Below are 18,056 nucleotides of genomic sequence, written 5' to 3'. Positions count from 1 at the left end.
TACCTATACACCGTAGCCTGTACACGCGGCCCGATCCCTCAACCTCCCCTGCTCGAGTCTTTTATCCACTTGCCTGATGCAAACAAAAATGAGTATGTCGTCGGGCAGGTTCAGTAGTGGCTATGCGCTTTTTCTACCCTCACTGGATCAACATACAGCAAGCCGCTGTGGGTCTCCTCTCACAGAGTTATGTTAAAAAAGTTTCTATTACTCCTGTTTACTTGGGCTTCGTCCAATTACAGAATGAGATCCTAACCACCTGGCTATTCACCGACTTGCTCATGCTAAATTAGCCCAAAGGATACCAACAGGCTCCGGGCAAGGCAGAGCAGGCACAAAGTGAGCTTTGAAAGCCGTTTGATTGCGAGTATAGTATATTTTTGAGGGTAATCCAACCTTACGAGCTAGTGTCTAGATAAAACTAGAGAGCAGGGTCTGTAGAAGCCTATGTGTCTTTCCGGGAGTCACCAACACCATCACCATCATAGGTACATAGTCTAAGGACGTCTAGTTGGCTGCTCAATTTAGTAGATGTGAAGAACAAGGGAGTCGATCTCATGACATCTTCAAGTATTTTTTTTTAAAAAAAAAAAGAAACAAAAAAAAAAAAAAACTATTTACGTCGGTCGCCAAGGTCTGAGAAGCTTTTATGCGTGGTCGATCGCTAAGAGTTTAGTATTAATCTCGGTGATTTCACCTTGAGCATAGGGTGGTTTTATCCTGAGTGAAAACCAAAACACTGAGATTAGTCTAAATATCTTTGTATTTTGCCATTTCTTGCCGTATACACAAATTGTCTACCCTGACTCGTAGGTCTATGTTGTCAATATATTTATCTGATGGTGGCGTCAATATCACCTTCGTGCAGTAAGAAAAGAGGCCTTTTTTTTATTTTTTTATAAAAGAATAAAATAAAATAAAATAAAGAATAAAAGAACTAATAAAGAAACCATAAACATAATAATAATGATACTAATAATTAATAAAACGAATTACTCTACATACGAGAATATTATACTTCCCCTATATTCCCAACCCTGAGACATCTTAGATTTGAACTTCAGCTGTATGCAAGAGCGCCATAAGAAAATATGCATAACACTGCAGGAGCCAGTTCTTTATAGATTAATCGATAACTAGGATAATCGTGGCAATGTGGAATATCAATCATATTATATTTTCAGAAGCCCCACTCCTAGTCTCCAACTAAACATGCTTTGCTGCAACTTATACTTGTTTATTGGGTACAACAAGTAGGACAACTGGAGAAGCCTCCCCTAGCAGCTTACTGATATGCAATAATGCTAAGATGGACCACTTATTCTGGTAGTGTAAACTTTCTGTTAGTATTGCAACAAATTCACTATTTTCTTTAGGGAAGTATTAATCACTGCCCCCCTGAATAGGTTCGCGCTTCGATTTACAGGATTTGCTTTTGTGGGCGAAACTTTGCTTTAGGGGAGCCAGGAGATGATACTTCTTTGACTTGCACCTAGATACTATTGGTAACCTGGAAGTAAAATAAATGTCATTTAATGAGATTGTATGTCCCTAGGCTGGTGCCTCAACGTGCTACGATGTCTAGTGACCACGTACCACTACTAAATAGTAGGTTTTACATCTCTAGCACTATGCGTTTATATTATGTCGAGTGTTTAACTCTTCTGGGGCAGCTGGGGCAACACTGTTATCAACCTGATATGTACGGCTGACAACCTCCCTAGATTCTGCAAAACTCTTTAAAACCTCCTATACCCTCACAAATATCTTCCTGTTCATCATCAGTCGAACAGACAAAAGCAACCCCGCGCTCGCTAGTGTCAACGACCCAGCATAGAAGATTGCGGGTCGGAACGCCGCAAGACCGGCCTCTGTGCCGCCGTAGGCGTCTAGTAGGTATCCAGCGATAGGCGACCCCTATTCACACGTCAATATCTGCTTAATAACGGAAAGTATGTATATATGCATGGAGTTTTACCAGAAAATACCCAAAAGTCCAGGATGTCGACAACATAGACATAATATTTGCGAGCTGTCCATCGCCGAAGACCGCGCCTACGACGACAGGCATGAGACTGAAGAAACCACCGGAGCCCATTCCATTGATAACCGCGAAGAAGATAAGAAGTCCAAGGGAGGATGCAAACGGCCAGAGTGCCATTGCACTAACGCCGATAACAGTGAGCGAGAGGATCATACTGTTGACTGGGCCGAGGAAGATGTCCGCCCCAAAACCCATTCCGATACGGCCGAGAGCAGAGGCAAAGTTCCAAGCCGCGAGTATAGCTGCAGCCACTCGGCTCGAGAAACCGATTGATGAGATGTACAGCGGAAGTAGGAACGGCGGGACAAAAAGAGGGAAGGTTGCGATGGCACCCATTAGTAACATGAGAATGAATCTTAAACTACGGAGGAGACGCCTATGATTCAATGTCAGCAAAGAGAATGCTGTCAGCTGTATGGGGGTTCTACCATTGTATGCTCGACACGGCACGCGCGCTTCCTGCAGGAGCTTTGAGGAAGTATGATGCTGGGATGCAGATACCCCATGCCAGGCCCCCAAGTATCTTCAAAGCTCCTTCTAGCCCAGTGACGCTGATTAGCTCTTCCAGCGAAATTGCAATCACAGCAGAACCTAGCCCAGCGCCACCATAGACAAGGCCGGTTGCTAGCCCTCGTTTCTTTTTGAACCATAGGGACGGTACTGTTGCCGCCGGCTGTGAACCTGTGTTAGAATCTGACGATATCATATACTAAGATGAATCTTTTATTACCAAGAAGAGCATCGCAGCCCCAATACCAAACAGAAACCCCTGTGTGGCAAACATGGCAGGAACTGATTGCGTGGACCAGCCCGCAGTGAACTCTCCAAGACCCAGAAATATGCTCCCTACGAAAGCAGTAGCTCTGTAGCCAATGCGCTTGATAATCCGAGCTACTACCATTCCCATGAGAGGAGACATTGCCGCTCCGAGAGATCCAATGAACGACAAGGTCGAGGCGCTAGCGAGATGTGCATCGGCGAGATGAAGCTGCACAATGCCATAGGAGTATACCAAACCAAGATACACAAAAAATATGGCTGATCCAGCTGCAACAACAGGCCAGCCTTCCTTTTTGTCCCAGTCGTTGCTCAGCAGATCCTGGTCGTGGGAATCTAGCCGTTCATTACGTCCAGAGTCGCTGTTGACCCGTGATAACTCGTGGGAATTGCCATCCACGTTGCTAGAAGGACGGCGTATGGCAGCAGGCGGTCGTAGGCTCATGATGTCTGCGATGTTTGCGTATCCTGTATTGGAGTTATGTTGCTGTGAAGACACTGAAAGCTTCGCATGGTGACCAGGAGACTGTGGAGAAGGGCTAAAACAAAATCCTTCTGACTCATAAATAGTGGCTGCTCCGTCGGAATCCAGGTTTTTCCTCTTCTCCTGTTTCGTTTCTACTTAATCAATCTTAAACGACTAATGTTCTTAATAGAGAAAGCCTTTCATTAACTGCCTTTCTATCAACTACTATGTTTAAGCTAGATTTAAGCCTCAATAAATCTGCCTGGCCGCGATATCATGGAAATAGCACCTACCGTACTTTAATATCTTGAATTTACTGTGACAACCGGTCGAATCTATGCCTGAGTATCTTTTGGAAAGCGAACTACGACAAACCTAAAGCCTTCAATATGTATAAAAATGTATTCTTATTTAAAATCAGATATCTGTCAAAAATGTGGTTACCTTGTCTCTGAAATACTAAGGATGGGTCTGGAGAGGGACACGGAAGCGGGGGCGGGGAATGGGGATAAATGTGGGCTTAAACAATAGTTAATCTTCACCACGGAAAAATCTGCTAGTTCTTGAAACTAGACATATTTTAAGCCATTACCTCAAAATATGGGCTTGATATAAAAGAATTACTCGTGTTCTGACCCCCAGACAAACGAAGCATCACCGGCAGCAGTCGAGCAGTATACACCAGGATTATCACCCGAAGGTCGGGAAATATTGCCTTGGCTTCTGAACCGCATATCCAGCGCCTCTTAAAGAAGTGACAATGCCAGAAGACTACGAAAGTCTTCCTTATCAGGTCCACTCTCGCCATGCAAGATCCCGATCTTCCTGGACCAAGGTTTCATACTACCATTTTCGTCAAGACGGGACCGAACAGTAACGGTACTATTCACGAGGTCACCGGCGATATCACCTCACCGGAGGGGATGTACTATACCCGATCTCTTAGTGAAGCCCCAGAGCTTTCCCCGGAGTTTCATATAAGCCAGAAGTTGGGCGTTACGCAGGCTTGCAAACATCCCGGCGAATGGCAACGGGTTTTGGATAGTTTACCAACGCCGCCCCAGCAGAAAGCATTTAATGTGAAGACAATGAAGACGGAACCTTTTAAGACGAAGGATCCATTGACTTTCTATGAGCCTGGGGAGCGTAAACGGCCATTGATGAAATGTACTGAGTGGACGATGGAGAGGGCAATTCCTGCTCTTAAGGCCAATGGGCTTATCATCGAGGGGTAGGGTGTTTCACGAAATGGAATCGAGAGTCTATTGAGCTATAGACAATACTGTAATGTCTTTCAACGAATGATGCTGTAATTTTTATAGCCGGCTATGTCTTATTTTGCTTCTTTTGTTATCTTCACTTACTTTGGGCTTTTCGCCGATTGCTTTCTGATGTATTGCTTTTAATGTGACATGTGCGTAGAGATTGATTTTGAGCAGCTAAAGAAAGTAGAAGAAGTGTAGCACTTTAATCTATCTAGGAGACCATGGCAAAGATGCTATACACACTGTCAGTTTACTCATGCCAACCATCCCCTGCACCTAGCATCCAGTTCACAGCAACGAGCTCCAGTCCATGCTGCTGTACCCACTCAGCAGCCTTAAACGATCTCCGAGCGGTAAACTCTTCACCTCCCACATCTTCCTTCGAAAGTGATAGGCCATGTGGCTCGCGGAACAGCAGAAACAGGTACCGATGGGGGCGTGAACTAACGTACCATTATCTGGTAAGTACGTACACATATTATGAGCATAAGTAGGGAACCTTACTCATCTTTAGGCCCAGGGCCAAGATACTCGGTTAAAGTCTGAACAGTTTCAGGTGCTCCCGACGGTTGCAATCCGGAAACGACCCAATGCCGCCAGTATGCGAATTTGGGATCATCTGGGGTCGGTGCATCTGGGTCTACCAAAAGCAAGGTATAATTCTGTGGAGATTCAAGGTCTCTCTTTTGTACATCAACTAGTATTAGCCCCGGGTGGGGAACTCCGCATGAATGCTGGATAGTTACATACCTCGGCCGCAAAAGATATCTTCGGAGCTGATTTGCAATCACTGACTCTGAACAGGCTTCCCAGAGAAACTGATTTTTCGCCGAATGTCACCTGAAGTTCTGTCGTCGGGGTAAAGTCCTCTGGGATGAGGGGTGCGGAGCTGGGAAACAGCCCTGCCTGGCGCAGGGACGCGATCAAGGTCACCACTTGAGTTTCCGACATTTCGTTATTTTTCTAGATTGCCAATATAAGACAACAAGGGGTATGGAAGCGGGGAGGCATAGTTGTATAAATAAGCGCTTTTACTTTACCTCGCGGGTGGTTGTGATGCAGGCTCGGAATGTCAGTGGTGGAAGAATCCAAGTGATTCCGTCTTGGCCCCTCGAGATCGAGCCAATTTATACATTGGCCAACTATGGCAGAAGCTGAGTTCCCTGGAGACGAGATTTAAGAGAAGAAATAGCATTTTTCATTAACAGAGTCTGACGCCACTGATGGACCCCAGAACCATCCGGGGTGCTTGGGCGTCCCTACATCTAAATTAACCCTTATCATTTCGTTTATCCCCGCCTACATTGCACGACCGATCTACCTAGTCACGGGCAAAATCCTAGGAGCTTCCCCTGTTCTCTCAGCAGGTATTTTACCAATTCTTAAAAAAGAAACCTGGAGATGCACATTGGGTGGAATTTGGAAACGATGAGGGTTTGGTGATCAAGACTATAGAGGGGGGATCCTATACATGGAGCGGCTAAAAAAGGCGGAATTGCAGTGGAAATTGACTGAAATAGAAGACCAAAATGAGTAGTCAAGTATGGTATATAAGTTTCTCATACACGTACATCTTTTGAGAAAAGAAACGGCACTACGCCGGGCTAATAATGAAAAGGGTAAGCCTATATATGTTGTTCTAATAGGGCCTTGAATTTAAACGACTCTTCTTAAAGCCGTTCCGTTGTAGGCGAGATTCCAACGTCCTGAATGATATATCCAAGTAACTTGGATCCCTTGGTATTCCTTATTAGCAAATATACAACAAAATAAGCTTATTGTAACATCCATGTTCGTACCTGGATGTTCCTCAGCTGAAAGAGTTGAATCACCTCACTATGGATGATTTTGAGGAACACGTCTTCGTTGCCAAGTACCAGAACTAGAAACTATAATTGGTCCTGTCTTTTGTACTAATATCCTTGAGGACTTTGCAAGCCTCATTTCCTTGAATAGAAATGATAGCTTGCCTTGAACATTGTAGTTCAATAGAGAAGCCCCATCCGCAGTAACTACCCTCTGTCTAAACTTCAGTTAGCCACTTTTCAATCATAGTAAGTAATGGGCAGCCACTCACGATAATTCAAAGTAGCGAAGGACAAGAATCATCCATCAACTTTTCTTCTTCTTGGGAGAAAATGACTTCTTCTCTAACCTACCCCAGCATTCTCTTCCCAGGTGGAAGTCCCTTTTCCTCAACCAGGTTTGCAAACCTTTTGTCCTTCTCTAACTGCTTCAAGTCGATACCCAATACCTGTGCCATTATAGGAGCAAGATCGTGCGCAGCACAAATGCGAAAGTCACCGCTTTCGACACGTTTCTTGTTACGTCGATCGAGACGCTTATTCAGTTCTTCTTCAACAAAGTCTGAAAACTCCTTGCCGTTAATGACAGTCTTCTTGATTGTCTCTGCTTCTTTCGGAGTGAAGTACGTTCGCCGATGAAGGATGGGTCAACTATCTTCTCCAGCCGTTTATTGGAATCGGGCTTGTTGAAGCTCTTTAGGTCGGCGATTAAGACGTCTATTCGATACCAGAGGTTGGGAAAGGCTGAGAAGTCTTTGATATTTGACACTGTGGGACTTGGAATGTTGGTCGCATCCTCAGGATTCGTGTTGTCCGGCGTAAATGATGCTGAAGCCATAATTATAAAGAATGGAAAGAAGAATGAACTGGACTTTTGCGCTTTAAGCTTTTCGCTAGACTTCTATGAGCTTATTGAAGGAACAAATATAGACGTTTTAATGGGAAGTCCTTGGGAGGTTATTGGGGACAAGGCAAGGTAGCAGGAATCAGTCATGGGAGAATGAAACATTGTAAGGTACAATGACTATGGTTGCCGACTAGTCGATTGTTTCATTCGTCTGTCATCAAGACGTGTGGTGTCTTCTTACTTGACAGCACCGTACCATAACGATTACCGGCAGAACGAGTGATTATTCTTACAGCACTTGTATTATGAGTCTCAGATGCTTCGACTTTTCAAGCTCAAAAACTTTGTAATAGTGGTCCTCTTGCTACGCCAGCTAGAGCGGAGGTGGGGATGTGTTGGGAAGTACAACGTTCATTGCTATCTCTCGGGGCGAAAATGCCGAAACCAGACTCAACAGTGAGACATCGTTGAATTTGAAGGCGGCTCGGCCCGTCCAGACGATTATATGCCTTGGTGGTCGCTCGAAGATGTTAGATATCAATACCAACGCACCGGTATACTTAGGGTTTACCATGGGTGGGTTATGCATATGCATAGCTTATGTAAGGGGTGTTACACTAATGCACCGATATCAATATGGATATCAAGATCTATCGTCATCCTTTATCAAATTTCCAGTCCCATACCATCCTCCTCCAATATACGCCAATTAACGCCCTACAAGTCAATTCCCCTAATACAACAGCCTCTACCCATATAATACAAAACCATAAGACCTACAGTAACATTGACCTACACAAACCGACAAGTCAAAAGCCACAAAACCACCAAAAGCTCAACCACCCACCAACCCAAAAACGCCGTTATAAAGAAAGGAAATAAAAATGCCTACAAAAGTCCCCACCCAATCTGACTTCCCACCACACCTAACCGTCTCAATCACATCCCCAAATACCACCACAACAACCACACGCCCACCACCCAACATCCTTCTCCTCCTACACGGTATCGGCGACACCAGCGCTACATTCAGCACCTTCGGTCGCGCCCTCAACCTCCCCGAAACAACTGTCCTCACGCTCCAAGCACCAACACGTCTTCCCTTCGACCTCCCCGGATTCCACTGGGGCGATGACATTTCCTTCGATTCCCGCACGGGGGCGCTGGACATGGACGCCGGGTTCACGCGCGCAACGCGCACGATAGTCGACGAGGTTGTTCGCTGTGCTCTCGTTCAAAAATGCGGGTATAAGTTACGGGAGATTATGATTCTTGGGTTCGGGCAGGGGGGTATGGTGGGGCTTGTTTGTGCAAGGGAATTGGGGATACAGCCTAGGGTTAAGGATGTGGGTGATTCTGGTGCGCATGTTGGGGGTGGGCGAGGGGGGGACATGGCGTTGTCGGGGGTTATTTCTATTGGGGCGCCGTATCCAATTTCGGGGAGTGTGGTGGGTGAGAAGAATCGGACGCCGGTGTTGCTTGTTGCTGGACGGGATTCGGAGGCTGTGAGTGATGGGGCGGTTAGCAGGACGAAGGGGGTCTTTGAATTTGTGGAGGTCACCCGGTATGCTAGGAGGGGAGATGGGATGCCAAAGTCTAGGGAGGAGATGCTGCCTGTTATGAGGTTTTTGGCGCGCAGATTGAGGAGTTGGCAGGGTGTTCCAGATGGAAGTGTGGAGATTTCTTAGAGTGTTTTGGGAGTTGGTAAAGCGAATCTTATGCATGGTGTGTAGTGATGATGGGTGTAGGGTGGGTAAGACGATGCTGTGGCGCTTTGGTGATCTACTGGAATATGGATTGGTAGAAGTAACATGAGGCGATGGTAAGTATGGTACATTGCATGATCTACACGGGTCTATGCGATGAAACTCAGTCTACCTGCTCCAGGGCTTTTCTTGCCCGATCGATTGTCTTCCTGGCCTCAGTTTCGACGACTTCCTCGTTCCGTGGTCCACCTTCTTGCAAGACGGTGTGCAGGTGCTCCTCGGTCTTAATCAATGCCGTCCGGCCCTCTTCCCGGATTTCGTCTTCAAAGAATGTGCGGGCAGAGTCCCACTTCCTTTGTTGCCGCCGTAGGGCGTAGATTAATCCAACTGCGACGATTGTGCCGGTTTCGTACACCGACGCTGTCGGAACGGAAACATATGTCAGTGCTGACAGAGCGGATGTCAAGGTAGTAGTTGACATGCTGAAGAGGACTAGCCTCTGCGCCATTGCCTGCAGGGAGGGCACAGTCGTCTCCAGTAGCCGGTTGCGACTTGTGGTTATTTGAGTCGGCCAGAGCTCATCGGACTCTGGTTTATCATTCGTGGAGTCGTTAGGAGGCTGTTGCGCTGGTTGAGAGGCGTCCTTTAGCTGCATCCCGAGACCGGCCTGGTGGAATCTTCCCGCAGTCCAGATCACCTCTTTCTCTGCACGCGGCAGATAGTTCTTTTCCAGAATCTCCGATGTGATCATGCCTACGTCGTCCACATGCCAGAACAATTTCCACCAGGCAAGGCCCTTCCATTTCTTTGTCGCGAACCCTTCCTCGAGTGAGCTGCGCAGTTCTGTATGTCCCCTCTCCGCCCACTCAGTCACTGAACGGTCTAAGTTCTCCCGGACCTCGTCTGAAACTGCGACTGCTTTTTGATCCTGTGATAACCTGCTCTCATCGGCAACAACTCCAGCCTCTGCGGCGTCAATCAGAGACGTGATTAGAGACTTGAGTGAGGGGTCGAGAGCCCCTTCCGCCGCCCGCAATGATGATAACCAATCTTGAACAGCCGGCACACCGCTTCCATTCCAACCACGTTCATAAAGAGAGGCGTTTTGCACGGATTCACGGAACTTCTCGAGGGCTTCGTTCGCTCGATCGATGTCTACGAAAGCGATTCGGTCATTACTTTTCTGTGGGGCAGTAACTGCCAGATCGATAGCCCCATAAACTGAGCTCGTCTCTTTCTTCAGGTCTGCCCGAGAGACCAAACCATTGTACGCAACCAATCCGTCCACTCCGCGGCCGCACACAACAGTTCTGTGGACAGGGTATCGTACGGCATTATGTCGGCCGGAATGTGATGTTGGGATTGTCACTGTAGGGACGAGGAATGTATCTGCTGTAAAATGCGCACCCGATGACTCTGTCTCAGCACCCAATGTAGACACTAGGATTTCAAGATTGCCTTTCTTAAGGATGGGGGAGGGCACGGAGATAGTAGGGAGAAGGTTGTTCGGGATGGACTCTGATACTTCGCCGTATCTATGGAGAGCGTCAGCAAAGCCTATCATCCTGATCCCCATTGGTACAATCTAAACATACCGAATCAGCAAGCCTTGTGTAGGATCCGAGTCGTAGGCATCCAGTGCGTCCTCCCAGCTCTCGCGTGCGTTTAATGGATCAGCGAGTAACAAGCGAACAAGCTTGCGCGCGGCAGTCGCATCATTCAGACCGAGAACTATTGAAACATCAACAAACATATATGGGAGTACTGCTGTGACGAAGAAACCCACCAGCAACCCGGATTATGGGCGCTTCACTTTCCAATCCGCGCAAAGCAAGCTGCAATCGGCTGATATTCACCTGCTCCGTAGCTACACCCTGAATCTTATTCAGGGTCTCATATAGCTCTCTCAAGCGCGGTGGCACATGTCGGGCGTGAATCACAGACGATGTAGTGATGGGGCGAGAGGAGAAAAAAGAGAGAGGGTTAGCTTCTAGCCGGGGAGAAACGATGCCGTTCCGACGCGTGGACAGGCTCCGTCTCCGTGTTGCGCAGGACGGGCAGTAGTAAGCTGCAGCTTTATCCCCAGCACGCGGCAAGCTCTTAGAGAGCGAGCCGCGCAGTTTAGGAGGCATTGATATGTGGGGAGAGGGTATCTGGCGGAAAGGTGGAGGGTATCAGTGATATATGGATTGGGAAGGGCGGATAATTGAAGTTGGTGTTGAGTCTTGGCGGCCGCGGAGGCCCGTGACTGCCGATTCCCAGTATTACAACGAAATAATTCTTGCTACACTCCAATGCTCCATACGGAAGATTTTTGACTAGAGTAAAAACAAAAAGAAAACCTGCCTACAAATACCGCACAGTTATAAACAAGATAGGGGTGTGTCATGGTGTATCGATTCATCAACTCATGGAGCAAGACGTCACGGACGCCTCGATAAATACAACAATAGTCTCTGTCGCAGTTGGAATACTCAATGCAATAAAAGTCTGTTTCTTTGTTACAGACAGGACATAAGATTATGTAGCTGGGCCGTTCGCCAGAGGAAAAGCTCCTCGTTATATCGTCCGACTCAGAGGCGCTTTATACAGGTCTGGATCAATATTTGTGCACCGAGAAAGACGGATTGAGCAAGCGCAAAATCAAAGTGGAATGCTTAATGATAGTGATCTTTGCTCATGCTTCTCGACTCTCTCGAGCGGCATCTCGCTGCCGCCGGCTTCTGCCCGCGCCCGCAGACCTGTTACAGGTTAGAGTACGCTCCCTCGAATTGTCTTTTTCACCAATAAAACTTACATGCTAATCCGTCGAGCCACGGTAGCTAATCCGGCGTCGTTGTCTGCCTCACGTTGAGCACGCTCCAGGGCAGCTTGTCTTTCCTCCTCACTCCGCTTATAAACTTCTTCACTACTCGGGGGCAGACGCTCGTTTTGCAAGTCAACCTTACGGGCATCCTCGAAGTTTGTGATGGCCTGCTTAATTCCCTCTGCTCCCAGCATCAAAGTACCCGCGGGAAGGCGACCACCGGTTGCTGTCTTAAGTTCCGTGACCCTTTCGGACTCCTCACGCAACACCTGGAAGACTCGTGAAAGACGACCGATGGCAAGGATCTTGTTCTTAATTGCACGTCGCTTGAATTCACTGGATTCGACGTCCATCGGAACAGGGGGCGAGGGCGGGCCTGTAGGTGAAACGGTCGTAGGGGTATCATCTTCCAATTCCTCCTTAGAGCAGGTGTTAAGGATAGCAATCAGCATATCGGTAATCTTCTCACCGACGAAGGGAAGAGACCAGGTGAACACATCCATGAAGTTTGGCAGCCAGTACGGGTGAGGTGTGCAGTTGAATTGACGGATATTCATCACGTTGTTCTCGTACTTCAAGACAGCAGCTTTGTTGTTGTACACATCCAAATAGTTAGGCGCACTGAAGATCGTCATCACGCTAGGGAAACCGGTGGTTCTTGTTTTCCGATACATGCGGTATCCGGCGTCCTGAGCCTCGTGGGCACGGATAATGGACAGGAGGTTGTTCTTTTCCAGGAAAGCGCAGGCGGCAGGGTATGAGAAGAAGTAGGAGCATCCTCGAACACTGTTGTGAATGAAATAATCTCCAGTCTTCTCCTGGCCAAATTCCTCCAGAGGATCAGCCCAAAGAATGTCGCACATCAAGCCATGAGTCGGAGGCTCCCTAAAACGATCAATCTGCGGCCTGTATCAACACCTGGCATTACTACTGTGACGGAATATGCTTCACTTACCGACTTGATGTCCTCCAATGTGTGTAACTCAGGACTCAGGCCACCGTGGATACACAGGAACTGCTTGTTCATGACCGCCGCCAGCGGCAAGGAGCAAAAGGATTCAATGCAGGCCTCATAGATGCGCTCGCTGTATTTGTGCTTACACTCCAGTTTGAAGGTGAAGTAATCCGTCAAATGCCTGCACTCGTGGTTACCTCGCAGCAGCCAGAGCGTATTCGGGTACCAGATCTTCAGGGCCCAGAGGTAGAGAACACACTGTACAAGGTCAGACCATTTGCGCCACACAACCCAGCGACGGCACAAAAACCCAATAAACTCACTTCAATGCTAAAATAACCTCTGTCAACATAGTCGCCTAAGAATAGATATCTCGTCTCAGAAGGGTCGCCGCCGACTTCGAAAAGCTTCATCAAATCGTAATATTGTCCGTGAACGTCGCCACACACCGTGATAGGGGCATCCATCTCGAGCAAATTCGGCTCTGCCTTCAACAACTGCGTACCCGCATGTATAATCCATAGCGCTTGGTCTTCGGTGAGACGACCCTCACGATAAAAGTGCTGTTTCAGAAACTGGAGGTTTGGCTTGGAAGGGTCCTCAGGGGACCAGAACTGTTCGTCCGTCGGCGTCTGTAACGCCGGCGCTTGTACCTCTGCAGGATCGCCAAACGGTCAGAATGAAAGATAAGGGAGAAATTTAAGGGATGCTGCGTGACTTACCTTTTACAACCCGGTCCATGGTGGACACCTGGGTGCCATCTTCCATGGTATGTAAGGTGAAGTCAATCTCCGGGACTGGCTTCTTATCCGTCACCGCTCGCGCTATTGTGCGGTCCATCTTGAATCAAGTTGATTTGGAAGGCTCACGACTAGGATCTTGAAAATCGCAAGAATCCAAAGCCCCGGTAGATAGAGAGAGAGGGCGAAGAAAAGGGGGGGTGGGAGGGGGAGACTTGACAGCGCGGAGAACCCGATGTTTGGTGGGGTTAGAGCGCGGCGGGATCTCTCACGCGAGGCGAACGCCCGAATTGAGGCTGAGATATGGTTGACCCTAAGGTTGGGAGTGTCGGCACGTCGAAAGGGGAAAAAAAATGTTTGCAAATAAGAAGAGTTTCTCCAATTCAACAGGGGGGGAAAAAATAAAACCAATGAAAGGCCACTAGCTGGGTATGGAGTAAAGGGGTGTGTTTTTCTTTAAAAAAAAAAAAATGGTAGACGTGGGTCGTGTGTTAGAATAATTAAGAACAAGAAACAAGCAAGCAGTCGAGGCTAATCCAAGGACTCTGAGATGCTGAGCAGGGGCTGAAGGGTAGTGAAGGGGTACAGTCAGTACGGAGCAGTGGTAACCGATAGTATTACTATCGACTAGTAGAGATGGTCTTTCAAAATTCAAACTCCCCCAATGTTACGTATATGCTAAACTTAATGTAGATAGCGTATAAGTTGACATTCAGATTCAGTTCTAGGTCATATTATGCTAAATATCAAGCCCTTCAAAATACTAGCGCATACCATATACGGGTCTAGAATCTAGATCTAGGAATTTGGAGGATGGGAAGTTTTAATATATACTTAGTAGATAAGGTAACAGTTAGTTTGGTAATCTATCAGTAATTCTCCGTATTCCACAACCATATAGTATTACTCCTTCCTTATTCTACAGTTTACGGTGTACTTGTCAATGGTCCAAGTGACATATTGGGTTCACTTCAGGATATCACAGCCACCCGTACTAATAAGAGTCTATTTCTACAGAAGTGAGATCGTGACAACAGCAGAGTGGAACAGTTGGGTAGAGTTGAACATCATTAAATCTCCTTGACCTAGATAGTAGTAGTAGTAGTAGTAGTAGTAGTTGATTTATCTCATTCCTCACGGCATACCAGTTGGCTATTCACATTTTGAATTCGTTCATCGAGATAAATACCTTGTCTTTCTCTGTAGCCCGCATCTCTCTTGGGGAGATCGCCTTCAAGCCAATATCCCTCATCCCTACGAACCAGCGCAATATTTCTTGCCGAATTCGCGAAGTTCACGCCTTTCCAAGTAAACCAGCCTAACCAATAATTGTTCATTCAGTAGTAGGAAAGTCCCTCAACTATATTATAGAAAGTTCGATATAGAAATACTATACCATTCGAGTTTCCAATGTGTCTGTCGAGGTCCAGCCTGGCTTCTTGATCATCACCCGCCGTGTTCTTCGTGTTGCAGACTAAGGTGGATGCCTCAAGCCGAATACTGTTGGAGGAGGTAGAAAATTCCATGTTTTCAAATCAGATGCAGAAACAATGTACTGTATTATTGGTTTGCGTTCTTGGGGAAGGACAAACTCTGTCTTGAAACAAGAAGCAGATTCGATCTGTAAACATCACAAGAGGAGAGCTCAACCACGCATGGCTATATTGCTTTCTTTATACTCCGCTCACATGAATTAAGTTTTCTCATCATCTAGCCGGCCTGAAATTGCCATTTTGCGATGGAGCTGTTGGTGCTTGAGTTGGGACGTCGTCGTGGATATAGTTTTAGAATCGTAACAGTACATGACCATACAAGCTGGGCCCCAGAAGGCTCCATCCATTACTCAGGTGTTTACCCGTTTAGTATTAGTAGTGATGTTTTCCAATCTCGAAAACAGAGCTTCAAATACGAATATCAACACAAGATATGGAAGGCAACCAGGCAAAATCCAAACCTAACACGATTGGAAAATGAGAGTGGGGATCAAAATCAGACAAATCAACATTGAAGTTAATCTAAGATTTGGAGATCCACGGATCGCACAAATTATGATAGGGTAATTAATCAATACTGTACTACGTATTTGTCGTATTAAAAGGTACCGATGGCGTCACGGGGTTTCCCCTCTCAATGAATACGGAGTATAACCTCTCATGATCTTGAACAACTACAACAACCCCATTTTCGCCCTCAGATCGTCATCTGGCTTAGCTATCTTCCTTCGACTAACTTCTCCCGTGTGGACTTTCTCCCAATTACTCATAATGTATGAATCCTACCGTAAGTCCCCTCTTATCCCCTTATCGCAGCTTTTATACTAATCATTCTATCTGTCCATTTGTCCAGGCCCGCATCCACTCCTGGCACAAGTTCCCTTGACCGTCTCTCCTTTTATCAACCTCCCTTCCTCAGTCACCCTTCCCTACACCTACAAATCGCTTCCTTCCACACTTCCGGCATCCGTCACAGTCGACCCCAACAACCCCGAGGCTAAGCCCCGCTATGTCGTCTCCGCGAGCGGTGAGCACGCCGCATCCCCCGAAGAAATCCTAGCCTCGTGCAAGTCTCTTGAAGAACTGCTCAACAAGAACCGCACGGATGCGGAGACGGCTATTCAAAATTGGGAGGAGTCCATTGTGCAGCGCGATCTCGCGGAGAAGAGACGGGTTGCGCCCGGGTGGTTGGACCGGGAAGAAAAGCTACTTCAACCGAGTAGATCCATGGCAAGCCCTAGACCCTCAGGGCAACCAGAGCACAGCTTGCTAGACAGCCTGTCTTCGGATCCGGACGCGTCGAAACTACCATCGATGAAGCCGCGCGACGAGGGTGAAGAGCTAGATAGAGTGTTCGGTGGGCTAAACGTAAAATGAGTGGTCTCGATCGCTTGAGCGTCAGGCACGATCATCCCCCTTGACGTGGCAGCGTCATTTAGCTTCCTCTGCCATGGTGTGAACCATCGGGGAAAGTCACCGATTGGACCACTCCCATCGAGCTCTCGGTAGACTTTGCAGGTTCAGCTGCACCTCATATGCAGATTGAGCTTTAGCATACCACAATCCTGCGGCTTCAGCACGGACGAAGCTCGCTACACCGCACTATTGCGTAGAGTCGGCCCATATACAGGAATGAAACTATGGGGTTAAATCAACGATTTTGATGCGGGGAAATATTCTTGTGCAAATTGGGTCCAGTTTTTGATCTTGCCTTAAGAGATATCCAATACCCGACATGTGCGGTTCCCATACGTTTATGCTCCATGAACGAAATGAATTACACTAATTATACTTAATACGTTATAACATATACTCTCCCTATGCTATAGGCTAATCCATTGCGTCGCCCTTAAATTTATAAAAAAAAAAGAAAATTGTGTCCAAGTAAAGGCGAATTTCCCCCCACCAACCCAGCAACGGCAGCCCCTCCGCCTTCTCCCATATCAAAGCTTAATCTCCGCCAAAGCTCCCCGGCAGAAATATTGAACCACCACCAACTAAACCTCCCTCCACCAAACAACCCCCAACACGCTTCAAACGCAGCCAGAAGAAAAAAAGATGGAGCCCCTCCAAACACCACCAGAAACATCCTCCTTCGTCCTCCTCGCCGACCACCAGTCGCGCACGCCATCCTCCTTCCACTCCGGCCCCGCAGTCCTCCACTACCACAGCAAGCACTGCAAGCTATCCATCCTGGAACACGAGCTCCAAGCCAACCCAATCCTAAACTCCCTCCGCAGCGCAGACGCGACAAGTACCACAAACGGAACAGAGAACCAAAACGGCGACGACACCGAAGGCAAGGAAATCGTCATCGATGGCGTAGACGTCTGGGTGACTTCCGAGTAAGTAAAGAAAGACCTCTCTCTCTCTCTCTCTCTCTCTCTCTCTCTCTCTCTCTCTCTCTCTCTCTCTACGCCTGAAACTACAATCTATCTCCGGTCAATGAGAACTAATGGGATATGTGGTAAACAATTAGTAAATTTCTCCTCTACAACCCAACCTACCAAAAGGGCCTCTCAATTCCCTACCCCAGCATCTCCCTGCATGCGATCCAGCGTCTCACGCTCCCAGACACCCAGTCTGAAGTGCAAGGTCTGTATATGCAGATCGCGGTCCCTGAACAACCCGGCGCCGTCCAGGAAGATGACTTCGAAGAATGTATCACGTTGACTGTTGTCCCGCCGCCTGAGTCCCAGCAGCAGCAGCAATCCGAGGAGGAGAATAAGCCAGAGGAGACTCCCACGCAGGCGCTGTATAATGCCGTTTCGGCGTGTTCGAATCTGCACCCGGATCCCATGAGTGACGATGAAGATGAGGAGGGTGGTGCCGGTGGTTCGGGGTTGTTGTCGTCCGGGCTTGTGGAGATGGGGAGTGGGGATGGGGGACTGCCACCGCCGATGGATGGGAGCTCGGGGTGGATTACGGCGGATAATATGCATGAGTTTTTTGATGAGGAAGGCAACTGGATTGGGGGTGGGGAGGAGCCGACTTTGTCTCTTGGTCCTGGGGCAGGGACTGTGAGGGCTCGTGAGGGGGAGGACGGGGATGGGGATGAGGAGATGCAGGAGGATGAGGAGACGAAGTGGAGGAGGACGGATTAAGTGAGGTTTTGGAGGTTATGGATAGACGTGGTGTAATCATCATTGGTG

The 18,056-nt window shown here is 47.7% G+C and overlaps 10 protein-coding genes across 10 annotated transcripts; 4 read left to right on the top strand and 6 right to left on the bottom strand.

Annotated features, from left to right (window-relative positions):
* Window positions 1-1,550: 1,550 nt before the first annotated feature.
* Window positions 1,551-3,341, bottom strand: BDV27DRAFT_57022 (major facilitator superfamily domain-containing protein). Its single transcript, XM_032076972.1, has 4 exons — window positions 2,775-3,341; window positions 2,473-2,717; window positions 1,979-2,420; window positions 1,551-1,917 (listed from the first exon to the last, which is right to left on the bottom strand). Exons 1-4 carry the CDS (start codon window positions 3,264-3,266, stop codon window positions 1,750-1,752), a joined length of 1,347 nt encoding a protein of 448 aa, XP_031922273.1. The 5' UTR covers window positions 3,267-3,341; the 3' UTR covers window positions 1,551-1,749.
* Window positions 3,342-3,861: 520 nt separating this feature from the next.
* BDV27DRAFT_168744 (uncharacterized protein) lies at window positions 3,862-4,522 on the top strand (the record flags this gene model as incomplete). Its single annotated transcript, XM_032074852.1, has 1 exon — window positions 3,862-4,522. The coding sequence occupies exon 1, from the start codon at window positions 4,094-4,096 to the stop codon at window positions 4,520-4,522; it is 429 nt and encodes a 142-aa protein (XP_031922272.1). The 5' UTR covers window positions 3,862-4,093.
* Window positions 4,523-4,694: 172 nt separating this feature from the next.
* BDV27DRAFT_136544 (YbhB/YbcL family Raf kinase inhibitor-like protein) lies at window positions 4,695-5,615 on the bottom strand. The gene is made up of 3 exons (XM_032068789.1): window positions 5,303-5,615; window positions 5,057-5,235; window positions 4,695-4,995 (listed from the first exon to the last, which is right to left on the bottom strand). Exons 1-3 carry the CDS (start codon window positions 5,501-5,503, stop codon window positions 4,803-4,805), a joined length of 573 nt encoding a protein of 190 aa, XP_031922271.1. The 5' UTR covers window positions 5,504-5,615; the 3' UTR covers window positions 4,695-4,802.
* Window positions 5,616-6,707: 1,092 nt separating this feature from the next.
* Window positions 6,708-7,195, bottom strand: BDV27DRAFT_162877 (uncharacterized protein; the record flags this gene model as incomplete). Its single annotated transcript, XM_032073461.1, has 2 exons — window positions 6,708-6,919; window positions 6,985-7,195. The coding sequence occupies 2 exons, from the start codon at window positions 7,193-7,195 to the stop codon at window positions 6,708-6,710; spliced, it is 423 nt and encodes a 140-aa protein (XP_031922270.1).
* Window positions 7,196-7,887: 692 nt separating this feature from the next.
* On the top strand, window positions 7,888-8,982 carry BDV27DRAFT_168742 (alpha/beta hydrolase). The gene has a single exon (XM_032074851.1). It carries the CDS (start codon window positions 8,089-8,091, stop codon window positions 8,890-8,892), a length of 804 nt encoding a protein of 267 aa, XP_031922269.1. The 5' UTR covers window positions 7,888-8,088; the 3' UTR covers window positions 8,893-8,982.
* Window positions 8,983-11,119, bottom strand: BDV27DRAFT_57014 (uncharacterized protein). The gene is made up of 3 exons (XM_032076971.1): window positions 10,697-11,119; window positions 10,506-10,641; window positions 8,983-10,445 (listed from the first exon to the last, which is right to left on the bottom strand). Exons 1-3 carry the CDS (start codon window positions 11,040-11,042, stop codon window positions 9,074-9,076), a joined length of 1,854 nt encoding a protein of 617 aa, XP_031922268.1. The 5' UTR covers window positions 11,043-11,119; the 3' UTR covers window positions 8,983-9,073.
* A 127-nt stretch (window positions 11,120-11,246) lies between these two features.
* Window positions 11,247-13,863, bottom strand: BDV27DRAFT_57003 (serine/threonine-protein phosphatase 2B catalytic subunit). Its single transcript, XM_032076970.1, has 5 exons — window positions 13,394-13,863; window positions 12,995-13,326; window positions 12,672-12,929; window positions 11,708-12,615; window positions 11,247-11,651 (listed from the first exon to the last, which is right to left on the bottom strand). The coding sequence occupies exons 1-5, from the start codon at window positions 13,509-13,511 to the stop codon at window positions 11,588-11,590; spliced, it is 1,680 nt and encodes a 559-aa protein (XP_031922267.1). The 5' UTR covers window positions 13,512-13,863; the 3' UTR covers window positions 11,247-11,587.
* A 618-nt stretch (window positions 13,864-14,481) lies between these two features.
* BDV27DRAFT_162873 (CVNH domain-containing protein) lies at window positions 14,482-14,937 on the bottom strand (the record flags this gene model as incomplete). The annotated part of the gene is made up of 3 exons (XM_032073460.1): window positions 14,482-14,496; window positions 14,557-14,729; window positions 14,808-14,937. The coding sequence occupies 3 exons, from the start codon at window positions 14,935-14,937 to the stop codon at window positions 14,482-14,484; spliced, it is 318 nt and encodes a 105-aa protein (XP_031922266.1).
* Window positions 14,938-15,675: 738 nt separating this feature from the next.
* On the top strand, window positions 15,676-16,281 carry BDV27DRAFT_149792 (uncharacterized protein; the record flags this gene model as incomplete). Its single annotated transcript, XM_032071118.1, has 2 exons — window positions 15,676-15,691; window positions 15,758-16,281. 2 exons carry the CDS (start codon window positions 15,676-15,678, stop codon window positions 16,279-16,281), a joined length of 540 nt encoding a protein of 179 aa, XP_031922265.1.
* Window positions 16,282-16,962: 681 nt separating this feature from the next.
* Window positions 16,963-18,008, top strand: BDV27DRAFT_149791 (Voldacs domain-containing protein; the record flags this gene model as incomplete). The annotated part of the gene is made up of 2 exons (XM_032071117.1): window positions 16,963-17,249; window positions 17,384-18,008. The coding sequence occupies 2 exons, from the start codon at window positions 16,963-16,965 to the stop codon at window positions 18,006-18,008; spliced, it is 912 nt and encodes a 303-aa protein (XP_031922264.1).
* Window positions 18,009-18,056: the final 48 nt, after the last annotated feature.

The sequence above is a fragment of the Aspergillus caelatus genome (genome assembly GCF_009193585.1).
Source record: "Aspergillus caelatus strain CBS 763.97 unplaced genomic scaffold BDV27scaffold_279, whole genome shotgun sequence".
Taxonomy (NCBI): domain Eukaryota; kingdom Fungi; phylum Ascomycota; class Eurotiomycetes; order Eurotiales; family Aspergillaceae; genus Aspergillus; species Aspergillus caelatus.
This window is presented reverse-complemented; position numbering and strand designations above follow the sequence as displayed.